The 15,017-nt window shown below is 39.9% G+C and overlaps 3 protein-coding genes across 3 annotated transcripts; all 3 read right to left on the minus strand.

The window, feature by feature from the left end:
• Positions 1 to 536: 536 nt before the first annotated feature.
• Positions 537 to 1,143, minus strand: LOC141817067 (dirigent protein 22-like). Its single transcript, XM_074704757.1, has one exon. The coding sequence runs from the start codon at positions 1,141 to 1,143 to the stop codon at positions 610 to 612; it is 534 nt and encodes a 177-aa protein (XP_074560858.1). The 3' UTR covers positions 537 to 609.
• Positions 1,144 to 5,282: 4,139 nt separating this feature from the next.
• LOC141817063 (dirigent protein 22-like) lies at positions 5,283 to 5,833 on the minus strand. Its single transcript, XM_074704754.1, has one exon. It carries the CDS (start codon positions 5,815 to 5,817, stop codon positions 5,284 to 5,286), a length of 534 nt encoding a protein of 177 aa, XP_074560855.1. The 5' UTR covers positions 5,818 to 5,833; the 3' UTR covers position 5,283.
• Positions 5,834 to 14,460: 8,627 nt separating this feature from the next.
• Positions 14,461 to 15,017, minus strand: LOC141817062 (dirigent protein 22-like). The gene has a single exon (XM_074704753.1). The coding sequence runs from the start codon at positions 14,992 to 14,994 to the stop codon at positions 14,461 to 14,463; it is 534 nt and encodes a 177-aa protein (XP_074560854.1). The 5' UTR covers positions 14,995 to 15,017.

The following is a 15,017-nucleotide window of genomic DNA, read 5'->3' on the forward strand; positions in this document are numbered from 1 at the left end:
ATCTATTTTCGTCGCAAATATCATTGTAAATTTACGACGAATTTCATTTATGTTGCAGAATATGTTGCAAATTTGCAATGAATATGTTTCATTGCAAATATTCATTGCTAATATGCTGTTTTTTTTTTTTGTAGTGATACGTTGACACTGAAAAGCACCATGTCTTAAATTCTCCAAGTGTGCAAAATATTTCCGAGAAGCTTAACTTAATTATCTCCTTGATCTTGACCTAAGAAGAAGAAGAAGAAAAACTTATCTCGAACTTAGTGTTCAAAAATCATGTACGAGCTACGAAAAACTCACGGTTAATAGATTCTTTTGTAAAATTTAGCAACTAAATTGTCGTATATGATCTACTTTTTCCTTCTTGTTTAACTCTTCAAGTTTTAATTCGATCGCGGTCTTTAATTTGCTCATAACGAAAAGATAAAACAGAACTAATTAATCATGCACCAACCTTTAATTAATTTTGATCACCAAAAACAATAATGATCTTTTGTAATACAAATCAGCTCATTAAGATGAATTTGTGTCGATACATAAGATCAAGGATTAATTATGAAATAATTATAAATAAGTAGAAAAGAATAAATTGCATAAATGTCGATCTCAACGGAAGGTGATATAAGCGTCGAGTTGTCCGGTGAGGGTTGTGTTGGTCGCACGGACTTCCGTGGTCAAGAGGTAGCCTCTGACTAGCCGGAACCGTCCGGTGCCGCCGGTGATCGCCCGTTCGAACACGGTCCCGAGCGGGGCGACTGGGAACAACCCCTGCAGGGCGAGGGAGCTGCCGTTGTACTTGCCGGCGGTGAACACCAGCTGGAAATTGGTGAGGCCGGAGTTCTCGGCCAAGCTCGACCCCACTCCCATGCCCTGGTTCCGCCCGACGATGGGCGAGTCAGGCTCGACCCCGGATCGGAGGAGGTTGTCATAGACGATGACGTTACCGAAGCCAGCGCCGGAGTTGGAGTCGCGCCGTTGGACGGCGTACACGACAGTTGCGCTAGGGCCGGAGCCAAGGATTCTCTCGTGGTTGTAGAAGCGCAGGTGCATGTAGCCATTGGGGTTGGAGGAGGCAGCGGCAGCTGCGAAGAACACGAAGAGGAAAAGGAGCAAGGAAGGAATGACCGATGAGGCTGCCATTTTCGGAGATGCAGTAACAAATTGCAAAGGCGGATGAGTTGTGTTTGAATATTTCGGAGTTGCAGGGCTCTATTTATAGTAATGCACACAGAGATGGAGTCGCGCTTCGTTAATAGTGTAAGGTAGCAGGTCGTCGCCGTCTCTTGAATTAAAGTCTTCTTGGATATACAGAATTGAATCAGTCATCAAATGATTAATTAATTTTGTCAACCATTAGGATCTTTTGAATGATGAGTTGATTTAGCAGTCTTTTCTGTCTGTTCATAGAAAAGTTGGAACTTTGAAGTCTTTCAGACGCGTTGTTGCCTCTCTGTATTGACGTCCACTCTTTGTTATCATTCAATTTTAGATAAATTCTCAAAAGCGCATTTAAAATTTGAGAAGGCATAAAAGCCCATTAAAATTTTATTATTTTTTTTGAAAGACATACTATAGTCCCGTTTAATCCTCCGACACTGATTTTGCCATTCTCTTCGTTATCTCATTTGCATAAAATATTTAATATCTTAAATTTATTTATTTTTATTTTTAAAACTTTAATAAAAATTCAAAAATATAAAAGAAAATTAATAAAATATTAAAAATATTTTTTCTGTTTTTTATTTTTAATATCTAATTATAAAAGAATAAAAAATAAAATTTAAAAAAAGATGATTTTATTAATAAAAATAAAATAAAATAAAATAAAAATTACTTTGGTGTTAATTTTCAGAAACCACTTAAATAGCAACATCGTTGCAGTGCTGATTTTTGAAGATCAACAACACAATGTTCTAAATATTTCAAATAGTTTTGATTAGAATATGGTTGAGAGAGCCTTAAAATAATAAATAAAAATTTATTTGAACTCAGGTACATCAATGGATTTTGGATAAAACTTATTAATGGGCGTAGGACACTCAGATTTCTAAAAACTTATAATGAGATGGAAGATGTGAGTGTAAGAAATCCTGATCCTGAGTCTCTTATACAAAATTATAGATCTGTGCCAATTAGCATAAAGTCTGAAACTTTCTAAACATTTTGAGCAATATTAGAAATTATTCACAATGATAACAGAGGGTACCCTTGGACTACAAGACACTGTAGAAATTTACAATAGTTGGAATGTGTCTGATCAGATCTCTCTAGGTCCATCAATGAATTTTGATCGAAACTTATTAACGGACCTAGACAATTTGAATTTCTAAAATTTTATAATAAGATGAGAATGTAGAGTGTGTAAAATATAGATATGATGTCCAATCTTGATCTTAATACACGTAGATGAAATTATGATCGTATGTCAACTAGCATAGACTATAGTGTTGATTTTGATTTTCAAACACCAACACCACAGTGTGTGATCAGAACCAATACTGTGGTGTTGGTTTCTGAAAATCGGCACCATAGTGTGTTGGTCTTCGAAAATCAATACCACAATGTATGATCAAAATCAACATTGTGGTGTTGGTTTCTGAATATCAACACTATTATGGTACTAGCCTTTTAAAATCAGCACTATAGTATTCTAAAACTTTTAAATTATTTTGAGCACAGTTTGGAAGAATGTTAAAATAGTAAATGAGGATTTATTTAGATTCAGGTTCACCTAATAAACCTATAGGAGTTGGAATGAGTGCGATCAGAACTCTCTAGGTCTATCAATGGATTTTGATCAAAATCAATTGATTGACCTAGGAGACTCATATTTTTGAAAACTTGCAATGAGATGGAAGAGGTGAGTGTATAGAAGAGAGATATTGTGAGAGAAATCTTGATCATGAATCTTCTACATGAAGTTATAAGCACATGTCAATTGATACAAAATTTAAAACTTTTTAGATCTTTTGAGCAATATTGAGAATCCTTTACAATGATAACAAAGGACATCCTTGGACTCCCAAGCACTATAGAAACCTAAATGAGTTGAAATGAACCTGATTAGAGCTCTCTAAGTTCATCAATGAATTTTGAACAGAAATCCATTGATAAACCTAGGGGACTAGAATTTCTGAAATTTACAATGAGATGAAAGAGATTAGTGTGTAGGAGGTATATATGATGTTCATGTTTGGTTCTAACATTCCTACAATAAGTTGTGTATGTATCAAATGCCTACTTTCGGAGGCCATAACTTTGCACTCGAGTATCAGAATGAAACATTCTACACATTAAATCGAAACTCATTCAAGAGATTTACATTTGTTACTAGGGTGGAACCCCATAACGTACGAATCATGTTTCGACCCTAAAAAACATCGTTTAAGGCTTTTTCTGAGGTTCAAAAGAAGTTTTATTTATTCATAACTTATTGTAGGGATGTCAAAATTAATCATGGACACCATAAATATATTCTATACTATCTTGTTTCATTTCACAATAAATTTTTAAAAATCTAAAGCCTCTAGATTTGTCAATGGATTTTGACCAAAACTTATTAATGAACTTAGAGAGCTCCGATCAGATCCATTTCAAGTGATATAGTTTTTTAAAATTCCCTAAAGTCATTATGTGCCCAAAGATATCAATTTGAAGTCATTAACAATATTGATCAGAAGGTCCGAAATTTTAAGATAATTGACACATATATATAACTTATCGTAAGGATGTCAAAATTAAACCAAGATGAGACACCATATATAACTTCACTGCACTGCCCTCTTCAATTACATGTCAACTTTTTAAAAATTGAAGTCGTCTAGATTCATCAATGGATTTCGATTAAAACATATTGATGGACCTAGAGAGCTCCAATCGAACTCATTCCAACTCTTATGGGTTTATTAGGTGAACCTAAGTTCAAATAAACTTTCTTTTACTATTTTAAGATGCTCCCAATAATGTTCAAAATGGTTTGATACTTATAGAAGACCAGCACCACGATGGTGCTAGTCTTTGGAAATAAACATCACAGTCTATGCTAGTTGGCACGCAATCATAATTTCACCGACGTGTATTAAGACTATGATTAAACACCATATATTCCAATTGACGTTGAACATGATAGAGATTATCCTACGGTCAGTATTGAATCCGCTGGTTCGACTATAAATATTGAAAATAATATTCTAAAATCTATCAATTCGGAAAAATACCAAGAGATAGAAAAATATGGCATTGTCAACAAATATTATTAATCTAAAAACTTCACCCTAAACATTAACTAAATAATTATTTAAATAGATCTAAAATTCAAAGGCAAAGAAAGGAAAATTCCTAATAGAAAATGGAAAAAATCTTAGTAGACTCAAAATCCTAAAACTCACAAATAGATTCAAAATCCTAAAAAATTATAAAAATATTCTAAATATAAAAAAACTTAAAAATTATCAAAAAATAAAAATTATCAAAAATACTAATAAAAATCTTTGAATCCTCCTACATCAATATAATTAATAGAGGTAATTAAGTTTAATAATATTTTAATGAGAAATATCGATGAGAGTGAGAGGGGAGATCGGGTTGACAAGATTGGGGATGACCATTTGAGTTTGATCAATGGTCATAGGGAGGAGAGAGGCCAAAATAAATTGATGAAAAATTTTCTTGTGTCTTTTCTATTGAATTAGAAAACTATATATAAAGTACAAAAATTTAAATCTAAAAATTAAACTATTCTATAAAATTTATAAGCTAAATTACAGCAAATATAAATTACCACAATTATAAATTTATATGATCTTTGTAATTACAGCAGAATATTCAAATCATAATTAAATTATTGTATCTGATTCTCCAATACCATAATTACAAGATTTATATGATTCTTGTAATTATAGTAGAAAATTCAAATCACAATCAAATTTTTGTATCTGATTCTCCAATGTCTCCTTGTGTTCAAAAATAATGTTTAAGAGTTGCGGAAAACTCGCCGTTAATAGATTCATTTGTAAAACTTATGGTTGTATATGATCCACTTTTTCCATATTTAACTCTTCAAGTTTTAATTTTGTTGCGACCATTAATTTGCTCCAAACGAAAAGATAAAACAGAACTAATTAATCATGCACCAACCTTTAATTTTGATCACCAAAAACAATCATGATCTTTTGTAATACAAATTAGCTCATTAAGATTAATTTGTTTCGATACATAAAATCAAGGATTATGAAATAATTATAAATAAGTAGAAAAGAATAAATTGCATAAATGTCGATATCAACGGAAGGTGATATAAGCGTCGAGTTGTCCGGTGAGGGTTGTGTTGGTAGAACGGACTTCCGTGGTCAAGAGGTAGCCTCTGGCTAGCCGGAACCGTCCGGTGCCGCCGGTGATCGCCCGTTCGAACACGGTCCCGAGCGGGGCGACCGGGAACAGCCCCTGCAAGGCGAGGGAGCTGCCGTTGTACTTGCCGGCGGTGAACACCAGCTGGAAATTGGTGAGGCCGGAGTTCTCGGCCAAGCTCGAGCCCACTCCCATGCCCTGGTTCCGGCCGACGATGGGCGAATCGGGATCGACACCGGATCGGAGGAGGTTGTCGTAGACGATGACGTTACCGAAGCCAGCACCGGAGTTGGAATCGCGGCGCTGGACGGCGTACACGACAGTGGCGCTGGGGCCGGAGCCAAGGATTCTCTCGTGGTTGTAGAAGCGCAGGTGCATGTAGCCATTGGGGTTGGATGAGGCAGCGGCAGCTGCGAAGAACACGAAGAGGAAGAGGAGCAAGGAAGGAATGACTGAGGAGGCTGCCATTTACGGAGATGCAGTAACAAATTGCAAAGGCGGATGAGTTGTGTTTGAATATTTCGGAGTTGCAGGGCTCTATTTATAGTAATGCACACAGAGACGGAGTTGCGCTTCGTTAATAGTGTAAGGTAGCAGGTCGTCGCCGTCTCTTGAATTAAAGTCTTCGTGGATATACAGAATTGAATCAGTCATCAAATGATTAATTAATTTTGTCAACCATTAAGATTTCTTGAACGATGAGTTGATTTAGCAGTCTTTTCTGTCTGCTCATACTCTCTCTCATAGGTGAGAAAAGTTGGAACTTTGAAGTCTTTCAGACGCGTTGTTGCCCCTCTGTATTTATGTCAACTCTTCATTATCATTCAATCTTCATATATGCATTTGAGGAGCATGTGAAAAAGACAATAAAAGATCCACTAGGTCATTTTTATTAGAATTATTAAAAAATATCTTTTATTTACTATCAAAATAGTAACTCGATCCATCTTAACCTATTTTTATTTTTAAAAATATTTTTATTTTTAATGATGTTATAACAATTATGAAATTATAATTATTATACCGTTATAATTCTTATAATCTTGTAACTATTATATAAATATAACAAATATGATTTCATAATTACTACTATTACATTAGTTGTAATAAATATTATTTCATAATTACTATTAATTAGTTACATAGTTATGATAGTTATCATTTTATAATAATTATTATTAAATAATTATATCAGTCATGATCTTATAGTTACTATAATATAATATTGATTGATAAGAAATAAATTATCTATGTTATAAAAATTATGATTCATATGTTTTCATATAGTAGATGAAAAAACACTAACTGATAAATAATATCAATATTGTAGACGAAGTATTTATATTATAGCTTAATTGAAAACCTCCTGAAGCTTGTTTATTATAATTAGACAAAATAACTAATAACTAAAATCACTATATAGGCACAGGTGGATTGAGGTCGGCTAGTGAAATTGGATCGACTGTAGCATTGGACACAAGAGAGGCAGGAGCCTCTGGGTCTGAGGTAGGCAGGGGTTCAATTAGTGATTGAGGTAGGGCCGAGAGTGAGATCAACTATAGGTTTTGAATATGTACTGTAGTGCTAGAGGAGGCAGCCGAAGGTGTTGTGCCTGAGGGAACCACATATGGTGTAGATGAGGGTGGAAGTAGAACGGGAACTGAAAGCCAAGTGGAACGGATAGACTCATCAATGGTAAATTGATGACCAGACCTAGTAAAAATAGACTTGACAAAGTAAACATGACGAGAGATATAAACTTTCAATGTGGTGGGATCAATAACATAGATAGGCACCTTGAGTGAGAGAATAACTAAGAAAGACACAAGATGAAGAGTGAGAGTCAAGTTTGTGAGAAGAGTAGGGACGAAGCCAGGGGTAGTAGAGACATCCAAGGGGCACGAAGTTTGGAGTAATTGTGAGGAGAGTCAAACAATATATGAGAAAGAGACACCATACGAAGAGTTGCAAGTGGACATGCGATTGATGAGGTAGGTTGCCATGGATAAGGTAGTGGACAAGAAGGTAAGAGGTAAAAAGGCACGGGATAGGAGAGCAAGTTTACATTAGATCCTTATATATTATATTTGATATATGTGTCTAAGTGTACAGGAAACACACATGTGCCAGTTGGCAAACCTGGCAAAAAATACGAGCGAGCGAGAAGGATGCACGGGAGAGGAGTCGATAGACTCTGTGCATCTGAGGTACAAGGAGTTGTGGAAGAGTACTCTAGTAGAATGAGAAGGACACACGAAAACAAGTCCAAAGGGTTCGGTGCATCCAAGGGACGAGAAGTCGGAACGAAAACTGCACAAGACGACTGAGGAGACTAGAGGAGGAAAATGGTCAACCCAAGACTGACCATTCTAGGCTCCCCGAAACCAAGCTCCTGGATCAGTTCTAGGTTCTCTGATGCCTATTCCAGGTCAGCATGAACTGTTGTCGAACAGATTAGGGCGACATCCATGTCGATAGATTTCAGGCGCTTGAATCGCTTCCAGTGCACGGAAGACCTAGAGTCGTTAATGGACCGTTGTCAAGTGGACGGAGTTTCGATGAGTCCAAGCGCTGGAAAGCTTCAAGGTGCTCAGAAGGCTTCTCGGTGCTTAAAAGTGCCACATTAGTACAAGATAGAGGTGAAGATTATAAATAGACTGAAGCTCGAAGAACAAAAGAATAACACACATTCAAATTCATTATTTTCATCTTTTTATTGTTCTTACACTCAACCATTGTATAGAACTTCTCTACCTCCGGATTATTTCCAATGAGGATATTTTAGTGGAGCTTTCATAGTTCTTGGACAAACAACCCAAGGATTATATTCAAGTAAATTCATGCCTCGTATTTTTCATGTTATATTTGTGTTTTTTTAACTAGTATGTGCCCTTGCTAAAACGTTAGCAAGAGAAATCTAGATTTTGATTTGTAAATTACTATTCACCCCTGTCCCTAATGATTAGAAACTACTTCCGCTGCACCAACATCAATTGCCACTGTCATGGTGGCCAAGGCTGCCCAGTTGGAATCATACAGTAAGCAGTAGTCGGTGATGCAACAAATAAAATCTAAAAAAGTGGACACTGAGAAACGGTGTGGCCTTGAGTACGATAGCCTTAACACTTTCTAAGAAACGAGCATGGAACGCTAATTGGACAAGTTGCGCAAGGATAATTCCTGATTAATCAACTTTTCATTTAATTCATCAAAGGAAATTAGTGTGTTCTGACCTTCTCAACAATGGCATTGTAATCATCATCTAAGCCGACAAGAATTATGCCACTAAGATCCTCATGATCCATTAGTTTACCAAGGGGCAGCAAGTTCATTAGAATGACATTTAATAAACTTCATATATTCTGAAATTGATTGGGAACCTTTAACAGCCCGTTGTTTGAGTTGATCCTTGATTTGCTTGATATGGCCACGAGATTGTTGGCTCAGAATCGATGATTCGCACGCACACAATACACACAAAACAAGGAGGAAAAATAAGCAAAGAAAAAACAGAGAGCAAAAGAGGACAGTGGCTTCAACGAAACAATTTTGCAGTGAATGAATTGCTATTCATGTTGCGTTGTATTTATACACCACAACGTGATAAGGTTTAACGTCACATAAGCCATTGAATTTACTCCACGTAAGCCATAGACATAGGAAAGGCTAACGTTAGATCCATAAAAGTAGATAAAACTGGAAAGAAAAATTATCAAGATAAAGATCAAACTTTATGATCAGGATTATTTACTCACATTACTCCCCCTAATCCTGACATGGTTGTAAATCACGAACGCCGAGTAGTTGTCGCATGGCAGCTAACTTCACTCCTGACAATGCTTTAGTTAATACATCGGCTCGTTGTTCTCCGGTATTAACAAACTCAACCACAATCTGTCCATTCTCAACACATTCTCTGATAAAGTGAAATCTTGTATCTATATGCTTGCTTCGACCATGGAATACCGGATTCTTCATGAGAGCTATGGCAGATTTGTTGTCAACAAATAATGTTACCGGCTTCGACTCTACACCAGTTAATTCGCTGGCAAGGCTTCTTAACCATAAAGCATGGCAGGCCGCAGTTGTGGCTGCCATGAACTCTGCTTCGCAAGATGAAAGTGCCACTGTCTTCTGCTTCTGTGAATTCCAGGACACCAAACTTTCATTAAGATAGAAAGTCATTCCACTTGTGCTTTTCCTTCCATCGAGATCGCCGGCTAAATCACTATCCGAGTAGCCGAATATACCAAATTCCTGAGGTCCTTTTATGTAAACAAGCCCAAAATAAATTGTACCTTTCAAATACCTGAGAATTTGTTTGACCACCTTGTGATGCATAATTGTGGCTTCTCCATGTATCTGCTCGCCATTCCGACAGAATATGACAGGTCCGGCCGTGTATGTAACAAATACCTCAGGCAACCAATGAGCGCCTATACTCCGTGGCGTCAACTGGAGTCCCTTCCAAGTCCTTATGCAGCTGTGTCTTGGGTTCCATTGGATGCTTTGTGGCGTTGCAGTCTGCCATCTTGAAATGAGATAGAATTTTCTTAGCATAAGCTGATTGTCTAAGTAAAATCCGACTCTTTTGTTGCTCCACTTCAATCCCTAAGTAGTAGGAGAGAAGACCCAAATCACTCATCTCAAATTCTGCCATCATTTGTTGTTTGAACTTGTTGATGGTTTCTGTGCTACTTCCTGTCACGATGAGATCGTCGACATATACTCCAACAAGTATGCTTGCTTCTCCTTTACGCCTTGTATATACTGCATGTTCTTGCGTACATTTTTTGAAGCCAAGCTCTTCTAGACTCCTGTTCAGTCGCATGTTCCAGGCTCGTGGAGCTTGCCGCAGTCCATAGAGGGCCTTGGACAATCTGTACACCTTATCTTTCTGATTTGGTACCTCAAACCCTTCCGGTTGAGTGACATATATTTCTTCTTCTAATTCTCTGTTGAGAAATGCTGACTTCACATCTAGATGGTGTACCTCCCAGCTTTGATTTGCTGCAAGCGCAAGAATGACTCGAACAGTATCAAGTCTAGCGACAGGTGCAAATACCTCTTCAAAGTCGATGCCGTGTCTTTGTACATAGCCTTTCGCCACTAACCTTGCTTTGTGTTTAATGACTTTCCCATCTGCATCTTTCTTCAGTTTGAACACCCACTTTAGGCCGATAGGTTTGTGGCCTAATGGGAGTTCAGTTAGGGTCCAGGTCTTGTTCATCTTGATAGATTTCAGTTCCTCCTCCATTGCTTTGTACCAGCAAGCGTCGGTTGCAGCCTCTTGGTAACATGTCGGCTCTTCAGACATCACCATCATCACCTCTTCATTAATACCAACAATTTCCTCAGTGTTGGCGTCAGGGGCGACTCAAGCTCACGGAGGGCCCTAGGCGAAATTTTTTTACCTTGGTAGTCCGTCAAACGATCCACTGCCCTCGAACGATTCATCAAAAGACTCGTAGTACAACTGGATCAAACACAAAAAATTACTATCTAAAAGCTAAATCTCAACAACAATAATATTGAAAAATGTAAAAGAAACTACCGGATCGGCTTGACTGTTTGAGTAAACAGCAATCAGACGAACTGTAAACAGCAATCCGAAGAAGACGACCACAGACCACTCGACCAGAGGGGCGAGGCCCTCTCGGTTTCGCCGGCGAGGAAGACGGTCGAAGATTGAAGAAGAGGGCCACTGGCCAGAGGGCTGAAGGGCGAGCGGCGGCCGGCGAGCCTCGCAGTTTCGCCGGCGAGGAAGACGGCCAGAGGGGCGAGCTTGAAGCCTCGCGGAGTCGCGATTTCACCGGCGAGGAACGGAGGAAGACGGCCAGAGGGGCGAGGCGGCGAGCCTTGCGGTTTCGCCGGCGAGGAAGACGGCCAGAGGGGTGAGCGGCGAGCCTCGGCACTCGCCGGCGTCGGCGAGGAAAACCGTCGAAGAAGACTAGAAGAGGGCTCGTCGAACGGACCGGACGGAGGTGCTCTGTGCTGTCTTGCGCCTCAGGGGCCCTCGCGTCGAAGAAGAGGTTTCGCTCGCCGGCGTCGGCGAGGAAAACCCTCAGGGGGAGATCGCGTCGGCAGACGGCAGGAGATGAAGAGTCGAACGACTGTCGCAAGATCGGCGTTGATAGAACGGGAGAACTCGTCGAACGAGGAGAAGGAGAATGCGTCGAATCGAGGAGAGAGGAGATAAAGGGGATATCGGTATCGGGACGCGGCAAGATTTGATCGGATTTTAACCATTTATTATTTATTATCCCTAAATAATTTAAATTTTTTTGAACTTTTTAATCCTGGGCCCTAGGCATAGGCCTTACCCGCCTGACCTTTGCATGCTTGACCATCACACACACCTCGCAAAACTTGTTTGGCTGGGGCAATAGTGGCACACAACTGCCAATTTCTTCTCCCCCAAAAGCTTCAAGTCCCTGGAAATTGACATGTCCGAGCCTTGCATGCCATAACCAGTAGGTGTTTCTAGGTTTGCTATGAGACAGACTTGCTTGAATGTCTTCAAGGTTATCTTGTACAAGCGATTTTGTGTTCGCTTTACCCGCGTCAAGAGCTTCCCGCTCCTATCAATCACCTTCATGGTATCTCCTTCCATGTGCACCTCGTTCCCAGTTTCTGTCAATTGACCAAGACTCATAATATTGCTACAAAGTTTCGGAATGTAGTATACCTCGTGGAGAGCCTTCTGACCGCCATTCTTGCATTCGAACACAACCGTTCCCTTGCCCATTATCTCAATGGTTGATCCATCGCCAAATCTCACCCTCCCGGTGATGGTTTCATCTAGTTCTTGAAACTTCTCGCGATGGCCGGTCATGTGGTTGCTAGCACCGTTGTCAAGGTACCAGACGTCTTCATCTTCTCCTTTCTAACATTGCGATACATATCCGGTAGGAATCTTTCTTCGCTGAGTAGAATGATATCCTGCTGCTCACGCCTTGTGTGAGACTCCTCGCTGGACACGGTCATCATCAGTGCTGGCTCTTCATCGGTGGCACAAGTGAGGTGAGCCTCATCACGACGCTTGTTGTAGCATTCAGACGCATAATGCCCCATTTTCTACAATTGAAACATTTTATATGTCTCTTGTCACGAGCGCCACTGTTGTTCCCGCTAGTGCCTCCTGCACTGTCTTGGCGCTGCGTACCATGGCCACGTTCGCGCCCTCGCCCACGGCCACGCCAATTGCCACGACTAGGATTGTTGGATCCACGCCCCTTGCCTCCTGATGAAGTGTCCACGTTTCTCCCCTTCTGTCGCATTTGCCATTCGGCATGAGTAAGTAGGAGCTCACCTTCAGTGTTGTTGGTGTTGCCATGTAATCGTAGTGTTCGTTCCTCGTACGCCTCAGTCGCCCTATAGCCTCCTCAAACGACATAGTCTCAAGGTCGTGGAACTGCTCAATACCGGCAACAATAGGGAAGAATTTATCAGGGACAGAATCGAGCAACTTTTTTACCAGACGAGGAATCTTCAAGTGTGGCACCAAGGGTGGAGAATTTGCTGCTCATGGCGCTGAGTTTGCCAGCAAACTCATCAATCGTCTCGGTCTCCTTCATCCGGAGGGCGTCAAACTCGCTCTTCAATGTTTGTACGCGTGCCTTCTTCACCCGATCACTACCAAGATACCTCGTCTTGAGGCTATCCCAGACTTCCTTCACCGTCTTCTTATTTGCGATCTGAGAAGGATGTCTTCGGGGACACACTGCAAGATATATGCACGCGCCTTTTTGTCCTTCTTTGCATCTACCTGGGCTCCTTCTGCTGGCTCCACCGTCTCCCAGACTCCCTGGGCATCAAGAATCGCCTCTGTCTTGATTGCCCACGCAGTGTAATTGTGAGGGCTTAACATCGGATAAGGAAATGACACTCCGCCGTTCTCCCTTCGCAGCAACTTGTGGGAAGTCCGACATTTTTGTAGAATCGTGGATTCAAGGCTCTGATACCAATTATTGGCTCAGAATCTACAAAACCACACCGGCAGCACAAAGAGAGAAGACAACGAAAAATAAAAACAAAAGAGGGACAGTGGCTTCGACGAAACAATTATGCAGTGAATGAATTGCTATTCATGTTGCGTTGTATTTATACACCACAACGTGATAAGGTTTAACGTCACATAAGCCATTGAATTTACTCCACGTAAGCCATAGACATAGGAAAGGCTAACGTTAGATCCATAAAAGTAGATAAAACTGGAAAGAAAAATTATCAAGATAAAGATAACGACGTGGAAACTTATTATGTCTGGATTATTTACTGACAGAGATGAGTGAGCATAAGTATTAGCAAGAATAGTCCAAGCATCACGAGAGGTGGTCTCGTCATGAATATAATTGATGGAGGTAAGTTTAATAATATTTTGATGAGAAATATTGATGAGAGTGAGAGGGGAGGTTGGGTTGACAGGATTGGGGATGACCATTTGAGTTTGATCCGTGCATGATAAATTGATGAAGAAATCTTGTGTCTTTTCTATTGAATTCGAAAACTATAAAGGACAAGATAAATTGATATTAAATGTTTCTCATACAATTTTCAAACTAAATTACATATAGATTACAAATATTTAAATCTAGAAATTAAAATTATTCTAGAAAATTTATGTAAATTACAGCAGAATATTCAAATCACCATAATTAAAGATTTATATGATTCTCCAATACCATAATTACAAGATTTATATATATGATAGTAGAAAATTCAAATCACAATCAGATGTTTGTATCTGATTCTCCAATATCTCGATCTTAGTGTTCAAAAATCATGTAAGAGCTACGAAAAACTCGCGGTTAATAGATTCATTTGTAAAACTAGCAACTAAAGGTTGTATATGATCCACTTTTTCATTCTTGTTTAACTCTTCGAGTTTTAACTCGATCGCGGTCTTTAATTTGCTCATAACGAAAAGATAAAACAGAACTAATTAATCATGCACCAACCTTTAATTTTGACACCAAAAACAATCATGATCTTTTGTAATACAAATCAGCTCATTAAGATGAATTTGTGTCGATACATAAGATCAAGGATTAATTATGAAATAATTATAAATAAGTAGAAAAGAATAAATTTCATGCATAAATGTCGATCTCAACGGAAAGTGATATAAGCATCGAGTTGTCCGGTGAGGGTTGTGTTGGTAGCATGGACTTCAGTGGTCAAGAGGTAGCCTCTGGCTAGCCGGAAGCGTCCGGTGCCGCCGGTGATCGCCCTTTCGAACACGGTGCCAAGCGGAGCGACCGGGAACAGCCCCTGCAAGGCGAGGGAGCTGCCGTTGTACTTGCCGGCGGTGAACACCAGCTGGAAATTGGTGAGGCCGGAGTTCTCGGCCAAGCTCGAGCCCACTCCCATGCCCTGGTTCCGGCCGACGATAGGCGAGTCGGGTTCGACACCGGATCGGAGGAGGTTGTCGTAGACGATGACGTTACCGAAGCCAGCGCCGGAGTTGGAGTCACGGCGCTGGACAGCGTACACGACAGTGGCGCTGGGGCCGGAGCCAAGAATTCTCTCGTGGTTGTAGAAGCGCAGGTGCATGTAGCCATTGGGGTTGGATGAGGCAGCGGCAGCTGCGAAGAACACGAAGAGGAAGAGGAGCAAGGAAGGAATGACTGAGGAGGCTGCCATTTTCGGAGATGCAGTAACAGATT

The sequence above is a fragment of the Curcuma longa genome, unplaced genomic scaffold (assembly GCF_044706935.1).
Source record: "Curcuma longa cultivar G26 ecotype Majalengka, Jawa Barat unplaced genomic scaffold, ITB_CL_G26_1.1 contig_19213, whole genome shotgun sequence".
Classification (NCBI taxonomy): Eukaryota; Viridiplantae; Streptophyta; class Magnoliopsida; order Zingiberales; family Zingiberaceae; genus Curcuma; species Curcuma longa.

Excerpts from the sequence above, each read along its gene's own strand:
- LOC141817067 (XM_074704757.1), bottom strand. The coding sequence starts at position 1,143 with ATGGCAGCCTCATCGGTCATTCCTTCCTTGCTCCTTTTCCTCTTCGTG.
- LOC141817063 (XM_074704754.1), bottom strand. The coding sequence starts at position 5,817 with ATGGCAGCCTCCTCAGTCATTCCTTCCTTGCTCCTCTTCCTCTTCGTG.
- LOC141817062 (XM_074704753.1), bottom strand. The coding sequence starts at position 14,994 with ATGGCAGCCTCCTCAGTCATTCCTTCCTTGCTCCTCTTCCTCTTCGTG.